At 41.7% G+C, this 25101-nt stretch overlaps 2 protein-coding genes across 3 annotated transcripts in view; one reads left to right on the top strand and one right to left on the bottom strand.

Moving 5' to 3' along the window:
* kdm2aa (lysine (K)-specific demethylase 2Aa) overlaps positions 1 to 13487 on the top strand; it is a 35793-nt gene extending 22306 nt beyond the window's left edge. For both annotated transcript variants that reach the window (XM_078267239.1, XM_078267230.1), the window contains exons 17-25: positions 3491 to 3526; positions 3742 to 3850; positions 4058 to 4669; positions 4799 to 4964; positions 6338 to 6589; positions 6722 to 6885; positions 8159 to 8305; positions 9567 to 9785; positions 12178 to 13487. In XM_078267239.1, coding sequence (XP_078123365.1) covers positions 3491 to 3526; positions 3742 to 3850; positions 4058 to 4669; positions 4799 to 4964; positions 6338 to 6589; positions 6722 to 6885; positions 8159 to 8305; positions 9567 to 9785; positions 12178 to 12359 — 1887 coding nt within the window. In that variant the 3' untranslated portion in view covers positions 12360 to 13487. The remainder of the gene's footprint in view (positions 1 to 3490; positions 3527 to 3741; positions 3851 to 4057; positions 4670 to 4798; positions 4965 to 6337; positions 6590 to 6721; positions 6886 to 8158; positions 8306 to 9566; positions 9786 to 12177) is intronic.
* A 326-nt stretch (positions 13488 to 13813) lies between these two features.
* On the bottom strand, positions 13814 to 23905 carry spcs3 (signal peptidase complex subunit 3). Its single transcript, XM_078267250.1, has 5 exons — positions 23649 to 23905; positions 20007 to 20080; positions 17187 to 17263; positions 16125 to 16240; positions 13814 to 14559 (listed from the first exon to the last, which is right to left on the bottom strand). The coding sequence occupies exons 1-5, from the start codon at positions 23789 to 23791 to the stop codon at positions 14427 to 14429; spliced, it is 543 nt and encodes a 180-aa protein (XP_078123376.1). The 5' UTR covers positions 23792 to 23905; the 3' UTR covers positions 13814 to 14426.
* Between the last annotated feature and the right edge of the window lie 1196 nt (positions 23906 to 25101).

Raw genomic sequence — 25101 nt, 5'->3', positions numbered from 1 at the left:
CTGTCTGTTTTTGTTTTTCATAATTTTTTTTTTTTGGGTTGCTTTATTTTATGTTTTCTTTTAAATTAATTTAACTCCGTCAGTCATCAGGCAGCGATGAACCGTTGGCTGCCGGCCACCAGCAGCACATCCGTCCCCATGGCCCCCTGGTCCTTAGACTGGGCCCCGGGCCCTCTGCTACCATAGGGGGTCCTGTGGGCACCCAGCAGGATGGGGAGGTGGTCCGCTGTGGTTTCTTCCCTCCTCCTTCTCTTCCTTCCTGCTCTTCCTCCTCCTCAGCGTCACTTCTATTGGTGGCGGCCCCTCTGCCTTCTCAGCCAATCAGCTCGAGACTGGTGAGAGGTGCCGCCTACTTCCTACTCTCTACATTCACCCGTCTGTCAAGTGCACCCCACCCCTTCTTTCCATTCCACCCTTTCAAGAGAACAGACACAACTCTTGATATACATTTTACTATTCAAATGATCTTGTTACTGACAGAGAATGATTTCCTGTTTTAAGATTTCTGATTTCATAGTTTATACAAGAGTAGTGCCTCTTCCCTCAGGCTGTTTTTGTTTTGGAGCTGCCTTTTAGCTGAAATGGTTTTCCCTTCTCATACTTTATAAATTATTTTTCTCATGGCTCATCATAGTAGACAAGGTGAAGCCTGGTTTCAAATAAAGACGATACGCTGTTTGACAAAAGCACCCTTTTCTCCAGGTTTGGGTCACGCTCAGACCTTGAAGAGTTGATTTGTTGGGAAAGATAAATGAATGAAGTCATTTTGTGACTGACACTGCATATGTACCAATAGGCTTCGTGCACATTGTTACAGTCAGTTTATTCACTTTAAATAAGTGGTTTCCAGTACCTTTTTTATAAATGTATTACGTTTGCTCCTAAAGGGAAAATGTGTGTCCAATCAGTACTGGTGGTTTATGTAGTTTATTGAAGAAATACATTCCCCAGCAGCTATATTGACTAAAAAAGCAAGTTTGTCCTGCGTGGCAGCCGTGCCTACATGTACCAGGAGGCATTGCGTGCGAGCGGTGAGTTCGTGAAGCTCTCTTAGCTTTGTAGTAAACCCAATTAACTCCCAAAATGTCAAGAAATTAAATATTCTTACACCTTACCAGAAAAATGCAACCGCACACCTTCTAATTTCAAGTTTGTCCTTTTCACCGAACTGTGACCAGATTAGTAATCTATGCACGTCCCCCACAGTCTCTATCTGCTGTCCCGACTGCTCATTTCGCTGATGGAAACGTAGCTAGTTTGCAATACAAGAGATAAGAACAAGGAAGTTTGTGAACAACATAGCGCTCCCCAGCTAGCAAACCTGAACTCTGTAGTTCTTCTGTACACCAGTGACAGTAACGTCACTTGAGCACATCTTGCTGCAGCTGAGCCCTTAGAGACAGAGAGAACACTGAAAAGAACTGTGGGCTTTTTTCACACCATATCCCTTACCCACATATAGAGATAAGGTTGAAAATCTGCGAATTTTGCGTTAAGATTGTAAAGATTGTTGTTTACGTTTTTCTTATTTTCATCACTGCAGTAACTGACCGTCTTGAATGACTTTCCATCAATCGGTAACGGGGAAAGGGTGTTGAGAAATAGTTGTTGATTGAGTTGTGTGAGTTGGTGATTGTCCTTCTCAAATATCAAAAATATAGATAAAAGCGGCTTTTCTCTGACTACAGCCATGTTCCTCAGCAGAAAGTCCAAAACAATCTCATACTGACCTCATCAGTGTTGTACCAAATGCTTGTTTCAGATGTTAAATGTGTTTCAGATGTTAAAGGCATGTCTGGTGCCCCACACACACACAATCAACATGTTTAAATCAATAACAGAAATTATAGGAATATTCTCTTTTATTGTGCCATTGTAGCCCTGTTATACAGTATGTTCAAGCTGTACAACATGTCTAAGCCGTTCACTAAAAAGATTTAGTTTGAGGGTCTATGTTATTTCTTGGTAAAAAGTACTTGAATGTGTCAAAGGTTGTAATGATGACTTTTGAAATTAGTGTGATTGTAATTCAGAACACTTGAATAGTCTAATCATTTCAGCTTTTTGAACTCGACATAACTTTAAGTAGTTTTGGAGAGGTTTGACATTGAAATGAGATCAAACGGTGTAAGATTTATAGACTTGTACCATAACCATAGTACCTCTACTAATGCCATATTTTTTTTTTTTAGGGCTGTCAATCGATTAAAAAATGTAATCTAATTAATTACATACTCTGTGCTTAATTAATCACATACATAATTAACGGTGCCTGAACCGATACTTTTTAAGAAAGTAAAAAAAGAAAAGGGTACTAAACAACAGTTGGTGACATTGTTTATTGCTAAGGCCATATGGTCAAAATTAAATGATTTAATAATAATGTATAACAATAACTTATTTCACTAGTCAATTGCTGTTGAACGACAAACAACAACCAGATAGGAAAAGGACATTTACAATAACTTAAAATGCACCACGACGCTGTAGTTTACCAGTTTCATTGAACGCACCGGCTGTGTTGTTTCTCCGACGTCAGCTACAGATTGTTGAATCCTCTACAGTAAAACAGTCAAACTTTACACCGTTTGCGTTAGCTGTCAGCATTTTAACCGTGTTTAATCCAGCTACTAGCTAGCGGTAGGCTAACGTTAGCTGCTGTCGAGTATAGTGTTAACTAGCGTCACATGCAGCGGTGTTTGTGTTTCCTGTAACGTCTGTTTCAGAGCATCAGAGAGAAGCGCAGACATATCAGTGGCACCAGATTTTCGTCTGTATGCAAACGTCAATATGGAATGGATTAATCTGCGTTAATTTTTTTAACGCGTTATTTTTTTTTAGATTTTCGGATTAATCGAAATTAACGCGTTATTTTGACAGCCCTAATTTTTTTAGTGTTCAACAGTTACGAATAGTTACACCGAAGATACTCTGTATAAGATGATCAGTTTTAGTTTTTCGGGGGTTGGTTTGGTACATTGTATAAGCATGACGATGTACTCTAAGGTGGTCTGATATTTAAAAAAAACAAACACTAGTGGCAGCAAAAGAAGCACTACAATACTTCATGTTCTGTCTCTTCAGCTTGTTTTGTGATGTTCTATTCATCCTTAACTATATTTAATGTTTATGTAACTATACTTTGAGTGTGAGGTAGCAGGAGTATCAGTTCTGGGTAAACTCGTCCTTTTTTGATTAACAACAAAACGTATTTTGCCATGGCTTTAAAGTCTTTCCTGATAAGCCTTCAGAGGCTTTTTTTTCCCCCTTGCCAGCAATGAAAATTGTGACAAAACACGTTTTTCCCCCTTCAGATTACAGATAGTTTGCAGGTGCACAATCTTGGTTATTGAACTTTAGCACAAGATAATGGCAGCTTCTGTCCAACTAAATCTCAAAGGAGCCTACTGTCAGCTAATTGAGATTCTTCTTTGTCAGTTCAGTTTGTCAAGTCACTTCTGATATTGACATTTTTTCCTTTTTTCTCTAGCAATCTAAAGGAGACAAAGGTGAAGGCCTTCCAGTGGTGAGTGTTATTGATGGATCTCTACTTTAACCTGTTTCTTTTTAAATACTCTCTTAATTCAAGGTCTAACAATTTCCTTTTTGTTTCTGTTTTTCTCTATATTTCATACGGTCTTCATTTTCTTTGTCATTCTGTGTCTCCTTCCTTTTTATGTTCTTGTTATTCTTTCTACATTCAATTCTTCCCTTCTTTTCCTCCTTTCCCTGCATATCCAGAAGCGGAAATCTTCCTCTCTATTGGATGCTCGTATGGCTAAGATTTATCGGCGACAGAGACACAGCCGCGATGGAGACGACTCTGCCAGTGACGATGATGATGATGAAGGTTTGTCTGTGTTAAAAGATTAACCTGAAGCACATTTCCGCTTGCCTACTGCCCGCCAGTTATTTTTCTGACTGGTATTCACCAAGAAAATGATTTGAAATCTGAAAACGAAGTACTTGAATTTCATCGTCTAGATATCTTTTGTTGTGATGTGATCACCTTGTTCTGACCTGAATGCCTGTCCCATCCATACATCCATCTCTGCAGCCTGTCAGAGGAGAAAGGGGGCACTCCATGCCCGAGGGGGGAGCCACTCTTCCAGGAGGGGGTTTGGTGCCAACAGGAGAGGCCTGCTGAGAGGAGGCTCGGCCCACAGAGGAAGCAGAGGAGGGCTCATGACTCCCGGCTCTTCCTCTGCCCTCAAGCTAAAGCGAGGGATGGGCATGAGGGAGGGAGGACGGAGGGGACGAGGGGTGAGGCTGAGGGGAGGCTCTAGGATGCAGCGAAGAGGAGACGACTCCGAGGAGTCAGACGATGACGACGACGACGACGATGATGAAGAAGACGATGACGAGGAGGACAGTGAAGACGGAGACAAAGAACGAGCACATCGCCGATGTAGGAGGCGACGCAGGACAGACGACGATGAGGATGAAGATGAGGACAGTGATGGGCAGGACTTTGACCCTGAAGAGGACGAGATGGACACACTGGAAGATGAAGAGGAGGAAGAGGAGGAGGAGGTGGAGGAGGAAGGGCGCTGGGATTCAGATCCAGAACCCCCAGTCCTCCTGGTGTCTGATCTAAATGATGACCTGCTGAGTGGCTCCTATCTCACGGTCACTCTACAGCGCCCCCACAAGGCCAAGAGACACTCTGGTAAGACTTCAAATTCAACAGCTACAGTATCATCAATTTAGATTAGTGGGTGTTCACTTTCCATAACTGAACTGTAAAGTAAAAATGAATAATTTAAACTCCCAACAATGACATGTTGTCGCTGCTCAGGCTCCATTGTTCCAAAGCTAGAAGCAGCCATGGGTCTGAGGACAGCTGCTGGGGGTGCTGGTGGTCAGCAGGGCTTCATCCAGAGAAAGACAGCTCTGTCCAAACCTTCACGAATCAAGAGCGCTGACACCACAGCTGACGGCGTTACCCCAAGAGGGCCTGGCAGGTACAGCTCAACACGTTGTCAAATTCTGTCAAAATTTACCATAGCCCCATATCACAAAGCATGCCTCAAAGGGCTGTACATATAAAAACAGCAATCAGCAACAGTAGCAAACACGTATAAAGTAAGAAACTACTTACTAAAGCGTGATTTATGGTTCTGCGGAGGCTCCATGGAGAGCTTTCTCTGTAGCCTACATACATGGCCAGAAGTGTATACTTGGTGTGTGCGTCGATCTCTTTAAGAAAAGAGGTGTGGGTGTGGTAGAGCGAGTGACGGCGATTAGCTTCGGACCGAGTAGTGACTCTAGAGTCATGGTGAGAGAAACAAAGTGTCTCCCCTGTTCTTTCTGACCACGGTGGGAAATCTGGAGCAGGAGTTAACCCTCTCCTTGATTTCATGTTTATGGAGAAGGAGAACCAGGGATTGAGTCGGGGGAAATGCAACGCTACCACGCCACGGCCGAGCGACGTGCATCACCGCGACTTGTAGTTCCATTTTTCGAGAGGTGCACGTCAGGCTACGGCGTAGGGTCCAGCGTGGGATCCATGCCTCCACGTACCTACGTACGTTGCCATGGCGTGGATTTAACGCAGAAGCATAAATCACTCTTTAGCATTAAAAGCGGAATATTTGACTTCTACAATATACGCGGAGGACGGTTACCTCCTCCGTAGTCTGAACATGTGTGACTGGTTAGAGCTGCAACTGCTTTCTGAAGGCGTTTTCACACCTACCTCATTTGGTCCGGACTTTCGGACTTTTCAGTTCGTTCCAAACCAAAATTACAGGTGTGAAACCTCCCCCGGACCACGGTCCGGATCAAAAGACCAAATTTTGATCCGATAAAAAGAGGTGGTCTCATGGTCCGGTTCGTTTATAGTGTGAAAGCATTTTTTGGATGGTTCGGACTTTCGGACCAAATAAAAGAAGCTCTGGCAGGCTGTCCTTTGTGTAGGCTACATGAGAGAGAGTGTGACGTGAATGCGCTCAGAGCAGACAGCTGTCGGCTATCAGAGCTGAGAATACATCAGCAGTTTATTTGTTAAGTGGTAGTAAACGTACAGTGTAGGTTTCTGTTTGTCTCTGAATAAATGCTCCAGAAAGAAAGTTCCCGTGTCTTTGCTTCTCAACATCACAACAAAACAAACATACGGGTCACGTATGTGATGACGGCAGGACGTAGTTTTGTCACGTATAGTACGTAGTCACGTATATAGTCAGTTTTGTCCAATCCACTACCATATCCTTTTATTTCTTGGGAAATTAATACTCCCAAACTGTGACTTTGTTCAACATACCAATGTAAGTAGAATGATTTAGACAACAGCTGACATCATTAACCCAAACGCCATTTGATATTTCTTAACTCATAGGCCACGTCTGCGGGGTAACCATGGCGACAGAGGCACTAGAGATCACTCAGCGACTTCTTCAGAGGAAGATGAAATTGCTGCTCCTCCTGCAACCTCCTCCCTGTCTCCTCCATCCCTGCTGTCTCTGCCATCTTTTAAGGACGTGGGCAACGAGAGAGGAGGGGAGAAGGAGGTGTGGGTGTCTGTGTTCAGGTACTTGAACAGAGCTGAGCTGCTGGCCTGCATGATCGTCTGTAAGGCCTGGTACAAGTGGTACGTCACACTCTTTTATTTTACAAACCGAGCACTCATCAACATACAGTATTGTCCCTAGCTGGTGAACAAGAAGCGGAGCTCTGACACAGCTTGTGAATAAAACCAATCGTGTCCCACTGTCCTGTGCAGGAGCTGTGACAAGCGTCTGTGGAGCCACGTGGATGTGAGTCGGTGCAGCCCGCTCAGTAACCAGGCCCTGGCGGGCATCATTAAACGCCAGCCCACCTCTCTGGACCTGTCCTGGACCCCCCTGGCCAAGAGACAGCTCAACTGTCTGCTCACCAGGCTCCCAGGTACAAACCCATACTAACACACACACACACAGAGATCCCCCTGTCCCTACATGTGTCATTACTAGGGGTGACAAGATGAGACAATATTGGGTTCACCATAGTCTGCCTGTCAGACTTATCTCCACAGCACTGTGGAGGAAGGTCTGGCCCCTCAACATATACACTCCTCTAAAGGAGAAAAAAATGGTCAGGGGTTGTTTGCTTTAAACCAATCACAATAGTCTTGAGCCGCGCCTAGCTCCGGTCGCAAAAAAGGGGGATCTGTAACTTAGTTTCAGGAAAGAGCTTGTTTTTGGTCGAACATTTGCACCCCACTTAATAAATCGCCATGTACAATATTTAATGAAGTTAACGCTTTACACAGTACAGTAACGTGAGCTATTTAAATTAGCATTTTCAGCGTGTAAGTGGGCATTCACACGGTCCGGCAAAAACGCAGGTCTTTCCATTCATTTTGAACGGGGGTAGCTGCGTGGATTTTTCTGTCTTTATACACCAGAAACGTGTCTGCGTCGCTGCTGCTGCTAGCCTTGTCTGTACACATGTATATTTCCCATTGATAAAATGAAATAACCACGTTAAACATAAATATATACTGATTTGATTACAGCAAAGACAACGTCGGCAGTATTGACGGCAAAATAGGCTGCAGAATGTATCGTTCTGTATTGACAGGTGCAATATTAGAAAATTGATTTACATTTATATCTGCATTTATGTCAAAGCCTAGAGACTTTCAAACCTCAACATGTCATTTATTAATATGTATTCATGTCAAAATGACATTTAAACATCTTTTCCTATCCTATTTTTTGCCTGAAAACGCTTGTGAAAAATAGGCGTCGGTTCTATTTCTAGCATGCACGCGTTTTCGGCGCGGCTCGAGCTGCGCCTGAGACGTGCGTGTCACGCAGGCAGTAAGAAAGCTCTAACCTGTTAATGTGGGAGCCGAAATAAAAATGGACACGCCACGCAGCTGACACGCTCATGCGACGCAGCCAGTGTAGCAAGCGACGGTGAGAGAGAGAGCGAGAGAGAGCAGCGGTACCGGTAATGTTCTAACGCTGGGTTTTACAGGCAGCTTTTTTCCAACTGCAACTCCACTATCGCTCGGAAAGTTGACTCCGAGTCAACGGGAAGGGAGTCTCTTAATGCTAATTTCAAGGTAAAAGCCAGGCTGGACTCTGTCATGCTGGCTGCTGGTCTGCACTTGTGAGCTGATATCGCGAGACAACTTTTCACCTTGACCACCTCTCTGTCTTTGCATCTTCAGGTCTGAGGGAGTTGAGGGTGACTGGTCTGTCCTGGTCCTGTCTGTCAGCGATGGCCTCTCCCACTCTGCCCTACCTGCGGCTGCTGGACCTGCGCTGGTGTGAAGGCGTTAAAGATGCCCAGATTAAAGAGACCATCACCCCGCCTGGTCAGTAGCAGCAGAAATGAGCAGCCTCAAAGCTCAGTGACTGTACACTTGGGGCTTTTGGTATTGCGTGGAATGCAGCTCCTCACTTGCGAACTGGTATTTTCCTGGAGTGCACTGAGTTATTTCCTCGCCTGCGTTGGTTTGGTATCTTGGTGCCTGGCTGTGCGCCCCTGTGGGAGGGGAGACGTGGTTGAGGGTGTGGGGAAGCCAGTCCAGTGACGTTCTGTAATGTTGGTGCTAGGGCTGAACGATTTCGGAAAAAATAATCTAATTGCGATTATTTTCACCAATATTGCGATTTAATATGCAATTTATTTTTTAAGCTCTTTGTCTTCTGTATTATTCAACAAAGACTAGCAATAAATCATTGTATAGTATGAACAACACAAGATTAGATAGATTAAACTGTCAATGATGCCATCAAGCTGGTTGGCACGTTTCTTCTTTCTTCTTTTGGTTACACTTTACTTGAAGGTATCTACATAAGAGTGACATGACACTGTCATGAATGTGTCAAACATTATACACAAGTCAAACATTTAGGACATGAGACTTCTTTCTTTTAGTAGTTTTTAGTGTCATTCTGTTTTTGTCATGTGTTCATGACAGTGTCATGTCACTCTTATGTAGATACCTTCAAGTAAAGTGTTACCCTTCTTTTTAGTTCATTTAATTCCCAGATTGTCAACAATTATTTTTGCATGTAAGACTGAATGTAAAAAAAAAATAATAATAATTTCAGAGATAAAAGAAATACAGCATGTGAAAAAGAGGCCGCACTTTCATTTCATTTATGGCACTGTGGTGGTATTTAACTACAGACAGTTATTGAATGGATCATTGTGATGACAAATACAATTGTGAAATGAAAACGGTAGGATCTTCAACATTTCCAGAAAGTGAATGCAACTTATGAAGAGACACCATCTGCTTTTGGCAGTATACCTGTGTCTGAGCTGTGAAATTCCAAACAGTAAGCTTCCTCTGAGGAAAAAAAAACTCTCCACAGGACTCAGTCATGGCGGGGAGGGCCTTGTGGTTAAAGGGGATGGAAGTAGTGAATGCTGGACATGATTGGACAGCCTCTACCATGCAGAATATAACGTATTCTTTCTGATCTCACCACGTTTTTAAAGTGCACCAGTCGAGCACAGCCACCAAATTTCCAAAAGTGCATAGTTGGCGTGACGATCTGCGCCATGCCTCTGGGATGCAAGCTCCGTATTTTGACCATTTCTATCACCTCTGTCTGTTCCTGTAGGTTCCGAGTCGTCCCGCAGCAGACTGAGGAACATGGTGACACTGCGTCTGTCCGGTCTGGACGTCAGTGAGTCCACTCTGAGGCTGCTTCAGCGCCATATGCCCCAGCTGGAGAGACTGGACCTGGCTCACTGCAAAGACATAACCGACTCGTGTATCGCTCTGCTGGCAGCAGCCGGGACTCACAGCCGCAACAGTCTCACCGAACTCACACTAGCAGGTGGGTATTTGAGCACAGGGCCTTTCATCTAGCAGGTTCTTTGATAGGAGTTAAAACTTCTTATTCTTCTTTTTATGATGCCTAGCTCATCACTCGTTAGGTTTAGAAGTCCTTATAAAGGAGCTCGAAGGTGTTTTAAGCCTCCAACGTTGCCTTCCAGGCAGCTAACCCTAACCCTAAACATAACCATTGCCACGCTGCCTGGAAGGTGATGTTGGGGGGCTTTAAACACCAAACCTCTATAAAGGACTGTGACTTACAAGTTCATACTATCAGTATCAACTGATTGATGATTCTTTTAATCAATTTGATGTTCTAAATGTGATGTCTTTACACAGCTTATTCAGTCTGCTGAACTGTCAGAGAGAAATATGAAGTTTATAATGATATGAATAAGGATGTCCCGATCAAGTTCTTCTGGCCCTTATCTCAATCTGAGTCATTTATATCTGCTGCTCGTTCTCCAGCCCCTTCAGCAGACACACCCCCAGCTTCTCAGAGCAGAGAACTGCCTACTGTCAGGATTTTTAATAAACTTGCCAACTCCGAACACATTTATTGTTGCAGTTGCTATGACTTTCATTTTCACAAACTACTTAATCCAAATACTGAAGGTCCTGGTTCAAAACTGAAGTTTGTAAGCTCAAATTATTGAAATGATATTAATGAAAGCTGTAGTGCGACTATTTTATATTAATGAGCGTCCGTTACATTCAAGCCATTACCAAATGAGTTGATACAAAGCTAATTTAAAGCTATCGGCTCCACACAACTATCTCTGTATTTCTCAGTACTAGTGCGGTGCCCGATCAAAACATGCCTGTTTGGAACGGGCCGATAGCTTGGCCTCTGCAACGTCCCGTTCTTTGGCGTAAACGTATATTGGATAGCCATGCGTACAGATAACAGAAAGTGGCGTGTATGTTTACGCTCAGTCATGATATCACGTTGGGCCCGTGTAGAGATTAAACATGTCCATTTTTTCCGCGTCGCACATCGTGGTAGTTTTTGGGCGATGTGGCCCGGGCGCTAGAAGCAGGGAACCTGTCTGAGAAGCGCACAGAACGGCCGGGTGATGCGTTTTAAGTCACAGCTGAGTAGGGTTGGGCATCATTTGGATTTTAACGATTCTGATTCCTATTGCGGTTCTTCCTTTCGATTCTGATTCTTTGCGGGGTGGAGTTGAAACGGGTCACATGCTTATTTCACAAATAAGAGGAAAGTTTTATTTTGATCCAATGGTGGGTTGCAGTTTTTTTTACGTAAAATAAAGCCACACTAAAGTGCCGCTTACTGTGCTCCAAGGCTGCAACATAACAAGAGCCTGGCCGCTACGGAAACCAAAACTTGCTCATGTTAAATTTGGAACCCACGATCAGATTTGAAACCAAATCCTCTAAACGATTCCAAGTAGGAATCGGTTCTCGATGCCCAACCCTACCGCTAAGAAAGGACAACAGCAGCGGTTAGCTTTCGAGACGAAGAGGATGTAAAAATTACAAGATAATAACCTCTTCTGTAGAGTCCATGTTTTGTTTTTTTTTTATTCTTTGTCCTCTTTGATTTGACAGGATAAACGCTACTAGGAACTGCGGGGGTGGTGCGCGATCGCCGAAGGTTATGTGGATGCGCCGACAGTGTTGTTGTCATTACTTTATATTTCCTCATGGGGGCGACAGAAGCTACGCACTATAGCTTTAACTGGGAGAGGACAACTACTGAAAACACCTGAAATTGACGTGAAGCAATCCGCTTGAGAGAAATGACTCGGTTGGATTTGTTGAAACTACCAAATCACACACTCCACCTCCGGTTGTAAAGCGCTGTTGTACAGTTATGGTTCTTTTTAGAGCTGTAATCAGGCCCGAGCCCGACAGAATTCAGCCCGAGCCCGACAAGTACATCTTGATTGACAGCTTTTTAAAAGCCCGAACCCGTTTACAGCCCGACGTTATTCAAATGTGCGCACGCACACAGCTCTTTTGCCTTTTGTCAAGAATGAGTCATTTATACATTTTTTTTTAACATTTATTCATGACTAACGGAGGCTATAGACCACTTGGAAGTTGGAACAAAGAAATAAATCACTGTAAGTCCTCCATAGGCCAGCCTCCGTTTCACCTCCTCAGCATCCATTTTCACGCTAATCAAAACTCATCACCTGACCGCTCATTTACCGCGCAACCCGGAGCACAAGCCCGAGCCCGTGTAAAATGATAGAATCCCGTCGGGTTCGGGCAAAGATCTTCAGCTCTAGTTCTTTTGCCTCATCAGCTTCTTTTACCTCATCAACAATCTTTGGCAGAGCACAGACACCAGCTGCAGAGAGCACTTTAACCAAAGTTTTGTTTTGGATGAGAGCAGTTCCTGATGTCTGTGTCCGTGTGTCCAGGTTGTAGTGAGCTGACAGACGGCTGTCTGTCCTACCTGAAGCGACTTTCCTCTCTGACTCTGCTGGACCTCAGAGGCTGTAAGGGCATCAGCAGACGGGCCTGTGACGCCTTCATCTCTGACCTGTCCCATGTTGCCCTCTACTGTATGATGGAGGAGAAGCTCATCCAGCGCCTGGATTAACATGAACACTCTGTTACAGCACACACTGTCACATGGCCAGCTGGAAGAGAGAATAAAACACCTTTTTATGTAGGTTCTTCAAAACATGAAGCGCACCAAACCTGGAGTTGGCTGTCAAACATTTAAACCTGAACAAACTGGCAGCTGTGACTCCACAGCTCCTAAAAATCAAAATGTCTTCTGATACAACATATGAATAAAGACTTGTACGTTGTTTTTTTTCATTGTAGATGAAACTAAGCTAGCCGTTTCTCCTTGCCTCTAGTCTTTTGTACTAACCTAGGCTAAATACTCAAACTTGAAATTGATATCAATCTTCTCATTTGGTAAGACTACAAGAAGCATTTTTTTCAAAATTTCAGATTACTCGAATCACTGACTGAATTGACTCCAAAGATTTTGTGACTTGTCAAAGGTTCACATTTAAAGTGCTCATATTCTGCTCATTTTCAGGTTCGTAATTGTATTTAGAGGTTGTACCAGAATAGGTTTACATGGTTTAATTTTCAAAAAACACCATATTTCTGTTGTACTGCACATTGCTGCAGCTCCTCTTTTCACCCTGTGTTGAGCTCTCTGTTTTAGCTACAGAGTGAGACATCTCACTTCTGTTCCATCTTTGTTGGGAGTCGCACATGCACAGTAGCTAGGTAAGGACTACTAGTCATTTAGAAGCAGAGTATGAGGGCGTGCTACGCTAGCAGCTAGGTGTGGGCATTATAACGTGTGTTACAAAGTGACGCACGTTTGTCTCTGAAGTAAAGGCTGGACTACAATAGAGCTGTTTGTGAACAGTGTTTTCTGTTGGAGATGGTAAGTCCCTTTGGGCTGGACTTTGGGCTTTTTCACTTTCACTTCCAGAAGTCTGGTTAAATATGAAACCCTCTTAGTGTGTAAAGACTGACGCAGGATGGAGCACTGATGAAAGATCTCTTGTTATTGGGAGTTTAAAAAACAAATGACTCGTTTGTTCACTAAGCCTGAACAAATAAAATGTATTATGGAGTGGTATTTTTGTGTATATATGTTTATTTTTTAGTTTCATTCATGTTAAGATTCATGCAAACAATTAACTATGTACATTTTTTTTCTAACCATGTGAAAACAATAAAATATGGTTAAACTTTCTATTCGTAGCATTTGTTCACGAGCTAAAACAAGTTTCCCACATAAATAATTATTTGGACTGCTGTGTTATTAGTCATTATTTAGCCATAATTTTACTTTCTCTCAAAATCAGAGAGTTTGTTACATCCATACCACCCTGAACACGTCCGATCTTGGAAACTAAGCCCAGCTGGGCCTGGCCAGTGCTATATGCTGTTTCACTTTAGTTTGTGGACAGCAGAGGGTGCTGCTTCAGCAAACCTCTGACAGCCATCACTTACTATCCAGAGCACTGTCACACTCAACAGATTCTTCTGCACAGGATGTCTTGTCTCAACCAAAACCAGTTTAAAGAACATGAGACTTTTATTTCAAACCAATCAAAAACATTTCTCATATACACCCTGAATCCATTCACTGGGACGGTGTTAACAAGACAGCGCAGATCCCTGCGCCATTAAAAAGACCCAATCTTGAACTAGACTGGTCATTTCAAAGTCAACTCTCAACATCACTATTAAACCTGTATGAATGTTAACCTCTCAAACACAAACAGTATGTCAACACATTTTGGATATACAAGTTTTTCTGGCTGACGGTGTTCACAGTGGGATCAAATTTGTTTCATTTTTACAGGAGGGTAATAGAGAGAGTATAGCGGGGCGGTTGTTAGCACTGCACTTTTAAAATCGGCATGTTCTAGAATGGCTGAAATCCCACCCATAATGTCTGCATGTCAAAACCGTGACAACATGTTTGTGATTGGGTGAATTGATCCTTTATCAACAGTTATTTAAAAATTCTTACAAAAGACACAGATGTTCCAATCTCAACTTTTATTACAAACCAATTAATTTAGGGTTAGGGCTATGAAGAAACGTGTGTGTGTGTGTGTGTGTGTGTGTGTGTGTGTGTGTGTGTGTGTGTGTTGAAACTGGCTGGGTGTGTGTTTCTGTCTGTCTAATAGCTCTTGGTGGTCTCATACGCATCTGGGAAAGGGAGGCTGACTTGTCCACTTCCAGCCACCAGAGGCAGGATTCCAGCATTGGGAACAACGTTCCATGACAAAGTTAGCGTGATGTTCTTATTGGCCCTGGAGACAAGACAGACATGACAGTGAGTTAGCCAGTCCCGTTACATAACAGATGTACAAACTAGTGCTGTCAGTTAAACGCGTTATTAACGGCGTTAACGCAAACCCATTTCAACGGCGTAAATTTTTTTTTTTGCGAGATTAACGTTCTTTTTGGCCTAGCAAACTTTGTAGTTTTTGTCACATGCTGTTGCAACAACTAGTTGAGAAGAACTAGAAAAACTACAACACCACACCGGATCTAGCTAGACCGGAAACAAAACAACAGGCACGCCGCACACACTTGTTTGGGCTTGCAAGCCGGCCAAAGAGTAGTAGGCTAACGTCATGTTGATAAGAGCATTAAAATGAGAAAAAATAATGGGCCAAAAAGAAATCAAGGATTTAGAATAGATAAAAATGTGCGATTAATTGCGAGTTAACTATGACATTGATGCAATTAATGCGATTAAATATTTTAATCGTTTGACAGCATTAGTACAAACGTAAACCTCGGATTTTGAAATGGTATTCACAAGCTTTAATGAGTATGTGTAAACTATGCTATAATGTCTTCTGTGTCTCTGGAGGAGCTGTGTATGAGCTAATATCTCCGATGATGTCCAGAGGTTATGTCCTCAGGGTTACCCCAGCTTGGGCAATAAGTCTGTGTGACAAACTGAAGGTGTGGGCTGAAGAGATGTGGACATTTGTCAGACAGGGAGGCTCTACTGAAAGATACCATTGAGTTGCATTATAGGAAATGTAGGATACAGTATTTTTGAAAACTGAACCATACTGTTAACAAAAAGTAAAGACATGTCAGCCTCTGCAGCTTAGATTATTTCCATTCTTTTTTTTTTTTTATTTAGTCCCCTGTCAGTGCCACAATTTGATGGAACACTAAATTGCTGTATTAGTCTGTATTTAATCTGGCAGTTTTTATGTTTATACAGTGACTGACCAAATCTCCAAACGATCTACAGTATGATGTTTGTTAGAATTGAATAGCCTCATGGATGTATTGTCAGATTTGCATTGAAGGCACTAGGATTAGGCAATGGTTAGGGTTAAGTTTAGGTGCCTTGAAGTCAACGTTCGCAGCGCTGCCTGGAAGGAGACGTTGGGGGCTTAAAGGTCCCATGACATGGTGCTCTTTGGATGCTTTTATATAGGCCTTAAACGTGAATTATACTGGACGCATCCAAGGTGGCGCGCGCCATCGCGACGTAATATCCTGCCGGCGCGCCTGATTTATGGCGCACGCCCAGCTGTCGCGCACGGCTCTTTTTTTTTTCAGCGACAAAGCGGAAACGGGAGGCCTGAACGAGTTTGCCGACAACGTGCAGACCATGCACTGCCCCTCCACCACTAGCAGAGTGCTGGTGCTGGAAGCCTGGCAGGCTGTTGTGACAATGGCCTTTGCTCAACCATCGTTAATTTCAACAACTCTAGTGTCAAAATATCTTGCGATTAAACTAACATGATTTTTGATTACCCTAACCCTTTGATTAGCCCTTAACCATAACATTTCATCTAGCACCACTGTTTGTTTGTGTGTGTGTGTGCGTGCGTGCATGTCTCACCTGAGTCCATTCCCATCATCGAAGAAGAAGTATTTGGACTTCATGTCTCTGAGGTTCAGTTTGGGGTTTTCACCTCGAAGGACGATCTTATCCCACAGCACTACCTGGTTCAGAGACTGAGACACACACAGACACACATTGAGATGAACAAAAACATGGACATTATGACTTTCGCAAAGGTAGAATATGTGGCAGAGCTATTCTGGATTGCTTTAGATTGTATACGTGTACCTAATAAAGATTGTACATTTTGGAATGTTGGCACATTCTTACAATTTTACACTGGATATTGTGGAATACTATTGAAGATTTATATAATATTCGTCCATAAAGGTCCTATGACATGAAAATGTCACTTTATGAGGTTTTTTAACATTAATATGAGTTCCCCCAGCCTGCCTATGGTCCCCCAGTGGCTAGAAATTGTGATAGGTGTAAACCAAGCCCTGGGTATCCTGCTCTGCCTTTGAGAAAATGAAAGCTCAGATGGGCCGATCTGGAATCTTCCCTTTATGACGTCATAAGGGGAAAGGTTACCTCCCCTTTCTCTGCTTTGCCCGCCCAGAGAATTTGGCCCACGCATGAGAGAGAGGCATCATGGCTTTCAAAACAAGCAAAGTGGCAGTTAGTCAAGGCCACACCCCCACCCTCCACCTTGCCCCCCCTCTCTCCTCCTCAATAGCTACAGACACAGAAATGGCACATACTAAGGAAAGCTCATTGTGGGACTGGCTCTAGTGGCTGTAATTCTGCACCAAGGCTGAATTTCGGGAAAGAGACTTCAGATACAGTATTAGGGGACCACTAAGGCCTATATAAAAGAGACTTCAGATACAGTATTAGGGGATCACTAAGGCCTATATACAAAGAGACTTCAGATACAGTATTAGGGGATCACTAAGGCCTATATACAAGAGACTTCAGATACAGTATTAGGGGATCACTAAGGCCTATATAAAAACATCCAAAGAGCACCATGTCATGGGACCTGTGTGTGTGTGTGTGTGTGTGTGTGTGTGTGTGTGTGTGTGTGTGTGTGTGTGTGTGTTCACTACAACTTACATTGCTCTTTGTGCTGTACTCAGCAGACAGATAGAGAAACAGCTGTTTAACGTTCCAGTCAAAAACTGGCTGCAAATGTAAGAAAACATTAAGGAACAAGACAACAGACATGTATTTATGTTAATATGGACCACAGGGACCATGTTAACAATAGAAACCTGTAAACGTATTATACTACACAGAGATGATGCTGTTCCTTAGGGACTTGTGTAGAAGGTGGTGATGAAAACTGTGGATTAACATGGGCACTGATTTAGACAGGTTGCGGTTGAGTTTAAGGGCATTTTAATGCTTGGATCAGCAAAAATGAAATGTAATTCATCTCCACTTTATTGGGTGGTGGCAGAAATCTCTCAGATAAACTGCTTTAAATTGTTTGAGTTTTCTGTCTTCTAGTTTTCTATGTCCACAGGTTTTCAACACACAATAAATATCTGTATACAGTATGAACAAACAGGGTAGAGTGTCAGTGATCCAGGAATATCAAGGTGAATATAATAAGTTTGTTATAATAATGTTTTGAGTCTTAGTAATATCAAAATATTAATGGATAGTGCAACATGAAAATAGTTACTCCTCTCATCATTCTGTGTTACTTCAATAGAAAGTTATGTTCTTTATGCTTCAGTTTTGGAACTACAGTTCCCATTATGCTTTGGGTGATGTAAACAGTTTACTGCTGCCATGGATTCAGTGGGTTACGCTGTAGGCCACAACTTGAGCCCTGATTTGTTTAGCCTATATCGGTTTATATATTATGTTAAATGCTGAATGATGGGTCAGCAGCTCCTGTCTGCAGTGAACCCAGGGATGTACACATTTGTTGAAATAGACAGTGCTCATATTAAAAAGGATTCTCTCAACCCAGGGAAGATTTAAAGAATACCTTTTATTTCAGGACATTCTTTCCCAAGATTTTCTGTTCGAAATAGGTGAAAAAACTGGCTCTTGTCAAATACACAACTGTAACCTGAAACTTTTAATATCTGAAAGCTTTCGCAACCTGTGTAAATCATGGGGCCCTATTTTAACGATCTAAGCGCACGGCGTGAAGTGCCTGGCGCAGGTGCGTTTAGGGAATGTACGAATCCACTTTTGCTAGTTAAACGGCGGAAAAAAGGGTCCGTGCGCCAGGCGCATGGTTCAAAAGGGTTGTACTTAGTGTCTTCATTAATCATAGGTGTGTTTTAGGCGTAACATGCAATAAACCAATCAGAGTGTCATCTCCCATTCCTTTTAAAAGCCAGGCCATGTACCATGGCACATTGCTATTATGATGGCGGATTTGCTGAGCAGGAAGGAGAGATTTTCAGGAGAAGAAACTGATCTGCTTGTGAAAGCGCGCAAGCAGATCATAGCATAACACAATAGTATTATGCTATGATCTGCTCGATGTACAAAAATCACATTGTAATATTTTTATTTTTAATCTTTTGCATGTTTGTGTGCAGCTGCGCATCCCTGTGTGTAACAAGCATAGTGTGCGCGCTGTGCACAGGCGTAGGCACATTTTACTAATGCGCTGTTGCGCTGAAATGCTGCGTTATTGACGTTGGACCAGGTTTTTGTTGGTCAATGGCGCAATCACTTCCCGCTGCCTCAAGATAGCAATACGCCAAGAATGCACCTGAACACACCTCCCTGTAAGACCAGCACCCCATGGGCGCACAGATGGGCGCAGGTGCATTTGCTATTTAAACGACGTGGGCGCTGGACGGGAAATTGACAACTGCTTCGGTCTTAAACTAGCAAAGACACTCGCGCTGGGTGCGAGATAGGGCACATGGTGTTGATTCTTGAAAAGAAACAAATTTACCACAACATCCATGCATATCATGATGACATGTCACTATATAAGACCCACTTAAAAGGGTAACTACCGTTTTTTTTAGTCGGCAGTGGCAAAACAAGCTACAATGTGAGTTAATAGAGCAATTTTCCAGCTTGTATTTACCTTCACAAAAGTGCTTGTTTTGTCACTGACAGGCTCAGATAAATATTCTAAGTGTCTGATAACATTACGGAAAGGATCCCTACAGAGATAGACCTTTAAAACCTCTTTGAGACCTTTCTGTTTAACCAGAAATAGCTCTGAAGTCACTAGCGCTAAACCCACCAGACTCCATTTAAAAAAGCTAAACTTTTAGCGTGTATAGAGCCAACATATTTTCACATGTAAACCGGTAAACTATGTGTTTATTTCAACCAAAACTATAGTTGTGATGGTTGGAAAAGTGGAAAGACGACCCAACATGGCTTTTCGTAGTTTTATTTTGTTTCTGTCGACTTTGAATGAAGTGTATTTTACAATGCCATGTTTATTTCCATATTTAGATGGAGTCTGGTGGGTTTAGCGAACGCAATTTGGCGGATGTTTTTATGTTTAAAAAAAGATCTTACTCTTTAACAGAAAGGTCGACCTCCTTAGAAATCCTTTCCATAATGACACTTGCAATATTAATTTGAGCCTGTCAGTGGCAAAACGAGCACTTTTGTGAAGGTAAATACAAGCTGGACAATTGACCTATTAACTTACATTGTAGCTTGTTTCGCCGCTGCCGACTGCAGCAATCTTGCTTAATACTGGACCAACGTCAAAGATTGTTGTTCCCATCAGTCACTTAGACACAAAAACATAGGAAAATAGGGTCCAGGTTACCCTTTAAGATTTGAACCTGGCAAACAAGTGCTAAACTGCCCCATAGTGTGGCCGACACTGGCTGCTGCTGGCTGTATCTCAAATAAGATTTATTTCTTGCTCTTACATGTACTGTTCACTACAGCAAATGTCATTTTGAGTAGCAGTATTCTAAAGGATATCAGCTGAGAGGTCAAAGGTGATGAAACCCAGATCACTGCGCTCTCTGGGTCCTGTGAAGTCATCAACATTCTTCCTGTCAAACAGAGAGAGAGAGAAGAGCGATGAAGGAAGTGAAGTGATGGAGAAACCAAGAAGAGTGAGAGATCTGAGGGATAACATGCCTGCAACCTCAAGTGTAACTTAAAACTACAAGAATAATGACAGCATGCAACTGTTGGTGAATACATTTAGAGGGTGAGTGATCTGGGAGATGCTAAAATGAAAGAACCGGATGGGTGTGTGTATGACATTACTTGTAACTTGTGTCACATCTACACTTGTTATATGCACTTTGTAATTTAGTTATGTAGTCGTTTAGCTTGAATTAGTTTCAACATCCTTATATGTACACATGCAGTTCATCTGTTACCATGAATTGCAGTTTTGTTTATTTTAACAGCTACATCCTTAAAGTCAGGGCTTAATTTGAGCCGGAACACGCCGGAACATGTTCCAGCACCTCCAACGTTGGATCCCGGAACCTTTTTTATTGGATCGGCACCTCCTGTGTCACTATGAAAAATGAATCGCCTAAATGAAAAAAAATAAGTGTTCAATGTTGTTATCTGTCTTGTTAGTCTTTATTCCCCATTAAAGTTCCACAAAAATCGCAATTTGCATTTTCGATGCGTTTTGAGGTGAATTTTCAGGGTAAGACAGAGGGGGGATGTGCATGTGTCACTTCCAGTGACACATGCGCTTGTGCTGGTTGAGATTGCTGTTATAGCCTCATTTCACTCAGGGGAAAAATGTCAAAAAGACAACAAAGTTTGCTTAAATATGCTGGCCAGTCGGATCCCAAACAAGCAAAAAACGTTTCTGCCGATCAAGAACGTGGAGACCACGGTGGGTTTTTCGGTTAATTTAATAGTCCGATGGATAATTGCTGCTTGTGAAAACGATTGTTGCAGTGCATTTTTTTTTTGTATTTTCGTACCCATGCAGTGCATGTTCTGAAATTAAAATAAACATTGCCCTGACGTACACACAGCGTTGTTTAGGTTTTTTTAGTCGGAGAAGCTATGTAGGTAGTGTAATTTTATTTTGTTCCGTTACCTCCAACCCCCGTTTTGAGTCGCTGGATCCACCCCCCCTCTGCGCTCCAGGACCTCCCACTTTACAAATTCAGCACTGCTTAAAGTACTGATTAGAGCTGCAAAGATGAATCAATTAGTTGTCCCCTATTGAATTAATGCCAACTATTCGATTATCAAATCGATGAATTGGCTTGAGTCATTTTTTACGGAAACATAATCCCTCGGTTCCAGCTTCTTAAAGTGCCCATATTATGAAAAAAACACTTTTTTCTGGGATTTGGGGTGTTATTTTGTGTCTCTGGTGCTTCCACACACATACAAACTTTGAAAAAAATCCATCCATGCTGTTTTGAGTGAGATACGGTTTCTGAATGATTCCTGCCTTCAGTCTCCGGGTGAGCGGTTCCAAATCGGCACGGCTTGTGACATCACAAGCCGAAATGAGCTGGCTAACCGCAACCATTAGCTCGTAGCGTTAGTTAATGCTACCTCGTTCTCAATAGCAAAGCACTGCTACAACACACACAAGTTCACCATAATCTACAAAAGAACTACTTACATGTGCGCCCTCATTTAGAAGTCTCCCAGCTAATCCTGCCTTGTAACTGACCGAACTTGGAGAAACAGCCTCTCTTTTACTGTCTATGGAGCTAGCTAGCTGACATGATCTACATCTGAGCTACTGCACATGTGCGAGTGCAATCAAAGATAGTACAGAAGAAGAAGAAGAAGAAAAGAGGTCTCACTCTGTAGCTAAAAACAGAGACCAGGTGAAAAGAGGATCTGCAGCAGTGAGAGAGAGCTGTGCAATACAACAAAAATATGGTGATTTTTGAAAATGAAACCATGTAAACCTATTCTGGTACAACCTCTAAATACAATTATGAACCTGAAAATGAGCATAATATGGGTGCTTTAAATATTTTCTAGTTTCTTCACTACTATGACAGTAAACTTAATATCTTTGAGTGGTGGACAAAACAAGACATTTGAGACATTTATAGCCCTAACAACTAATTGATTAATCAACAGAATTATCAACAACGAAAATAATCGGTAGTTGCAGTCCTAGGGTTGGGTATCATTTGGATTTTTACGATTCCGATGTCGATCCGGTACTTTTAAAAACGATTCTGATTCCTAAACCAATTCTTGAAAAACTGAAAAAGTGTAATATGTTTACTAGCGATCACGTGCAGTGAATGGTTAATGTGCTTTTACGTCCGTTTTGGTGAGCCCAGAGGGGGAAAATATGGCATTTTAAAAGTAGCCTACATTTACGGTAGCTAGCTAACGGTAGACTACAGAGAAAGCGTGATATTTTTACGTCTGTTTCGGAGCGACAGAGGGAAAATATTTCCATCAACACATTAAGTGGAACTGAAATGAGGAACCGAAATTTGCGTTCTAATCCGGTCCGATTCCTACTGGTTGCGTAGGAACCGGTTCTATAGTGGAACCGGGTTTCGGTACCCAACCCTATGCAGTCCTGAGTACTGAGTTACCTTTGGGTTAATGTTTTTTATTAGTCACAACGAGCCATTTTAGATTAAGATTATTGTACTGTTGTCCATTTTACAATGACTTCCCTGATCTGCTTCCATTCTGGACAAAAAAAGGAAACTTTTTGGATACATTTGGATTGGATACATAAAACTACAGCACTGAGCACATGGCACTTCCTGAATGTGCAAAACATAACAGAATATGTAAACAGAACGGTTGTTAGGCCTACATTAAATTGTAAACAGAAATAATCGATTATGGCCCGGCCGATTATCGATGCAGCATCGTCCATGTCCACGATTCGATGCATCGATTATTTGATTTATTTCAACAACTCTAGTGTAAAATGAACAATTCAGTGATCTAATTCAGGATCAAGCATTAGAATATACAGTATTACTGTATAAACATATACGTGTATCATCCATACTAGTTACCCGTTTTGGCATGATATATTGTCTGCAGCTTACTGTTATCTAGTTGTTTTTTTTAACCTACTATTTTGTTATGTATTTGCACTTTTCCAACTTTGTTTTGCAACTGCTACACAGCAATTTCCCTCGGGATAAATAAAGTTGTATCTTATTTTAAGAATTTAGCGACAACTCTCGGTACTTGACAGTTTGCTGGAATGATGTATCTGCACATAAAGTATATGTGATGAATTCATTAGCGGATCTGAAAACAGTTCACATTACTTGCTTCATTACTACAAACACGTCTGGCTTATAAGACTTTTCTATATTCACAGTTTAAAAACGATATACAGACTGCTAAAACTGTAGTCGGGTATACAATTCAAAGTCCCACAACAAGAGAGTTTAAGCACAGCAGAAGCCCCCCCCCTCCTGCAAGCTCTTCCTCTATATACACCAGTAGCACCTAAAAGCACTTAGCACCAGTGACGCTAGTCTTTGAACTGCTGCTTGTTCTTGCGCATTAAAACGTCGTAAAGGGCGTTCCAGCATTAGTAATACATGTTACAATGTTACAATACAGTCTAGCACGTTTAGTTAATGCTAACAGCTGTTACACATGATGACCGACAAAGAATCTTACAGCATGACTTTAGAGACGTGGATGTCAGCAGGAACTCTTCTGTCTTTGAACGCTGTCGTGACGAAACAACCAAAAGTTAAGGCCGCCATGACGCTCAGGGAGAAGGCGAACAAAGAGTTAGCTCTCGACAGAACCGTATTCATCTTTAAATAGCACGAGAATAATGACAATAACAGTATTTCAATAAGAGACGTATCGCGCAAGATGTGCGCGGTTGCTAGCTACTGTGTACAGAAAGGAAACGTCAATTCTCTCAGAATGAATACGTACTTCCCGTTCATGCGTTTCAAAATAAAACGTTTTTTTTTTTTTTTAAAGTAATGCAAGATAAAAAGGAATGATTTTGTATGAAGATACACTCTTTTTGAAAACTAGATTTTAGTTGTGTGCATTCACACAGTCCAAGAAAGAATCGCACCTTAACAGGCTCATAAAAAAAATATAGAACACAATTCTCAAACAGTCTGTGAAGGTTCTCAGTCATCCAGGTCATAGTTGTGGTCTTGTAATAGCTACATCTAAGGGTTTAAAGGGCAACTGGACTTGGTTTATAGGTGCTCCGAAAACGTTTTGATTTCTCAAACACCAATTTTAGACAAGCAGATCGAAAGAGTCTGCTGTAATGGAAAATGTATTTTAAACTCATTAGTGTAAGTGTTGTCCTTAAAGATTGTTTTACTCTTCGGCATACTTCCGATTTTGTGTTAGTGACGCAACAGCAAACTTGACGCAACAAAAAAAGAAAAGAAATTTAAATGCGAGCGATGAGTAAGCGGAAGAAACAGGCTACATTTTTCAATAACTTTATTCGTAACAAATTCAAGAACAACATCGGTTAAGTGGTGTGTACTGTATGTACATGTATTTTCTCTTTATACACACTCAGTACAATTCTAACGTACAGTTATGTATTCAGTCACAAAATAAAAACTGACGAAGGGTAAAGATAAGGCTAGACTTTTATTTACAATAAGACATAGGCTACTAAATACATGGTATAGTAAACATGTAAGAAGTATGAGATGCATAGTAAATATAATCTAGCATGTGAACTTAATACAAATAAAATAAATTGAATAAAAAATAATTTGATTACATGTATATTATTTGAGATTTTCCCATTGCTATTATGACATGTATAAGGCAATATAATTTTTCTTGCTGCGGTAAGTTTAAAAATGTTTTTAAAGTGTGTAAAAATAATTTATAATCAATGTGTTATTTAATTTGAAGCCAACTTCCTCTATTTTAATATTATTATTAATGGATTATTACATCAACAGATGGGTTTAGACCCTATATGCTAACCCTAGCCGCTAGGATATTAATTAACATGTTAAAGTAATCAAATAATCAAACGTGTTTTCAAAATATTTAATTTAATATAATTTTGAAGAGTTGAATCATCTTTTCATCAATAGCCTACATCAGTTCATCCAACGGTACATAAATT

The sequence above is a fragment of the Sander vitreus genome, chromosome 2 (assembly GCF_031162955.1).
Source record: "Sander vitreus isolate 19-12246 chromosome 2, sanVit1, whole genome shotgun sequence".
NCBI lineage: Eukaryota > Metazoa > Chordata > Actinopteri > Perciformes > Percidae > Sander > Sander vitreus.
Note: the sequence above shows the minus strand (reverse complement) of the source record. Positions and strands in the feature narration are given on the sequence as shown.

What these genes read in the sequence shown, in the direction of transcription:
- spcs3 (XM_078267250.1), bottom strand. Translation starts at nt 23,791, where the DNA reads ATGAATACGGTTCTGTCGAGAGCTAACTCTTTGTTCGCCTTCTCCCTG. An exon ending in CACGTCTCTAAAGTCATGCT is followed by an intron (nt 20,081 to 23,648) that starts GTAAGATTCTTT and finishes TCTGTTTGACAG; the next exon opens with GAAGAATGTTGATGACTTCA. An exon ending in GATGATGGGAATGGACTCAG is followed by an intron (nt 14,560 to 16,124) that starts GTGAGACATGCA and finishes TCTTGTCTCCAG; the next exon opens with GGCCAATAAGAACATCACGC.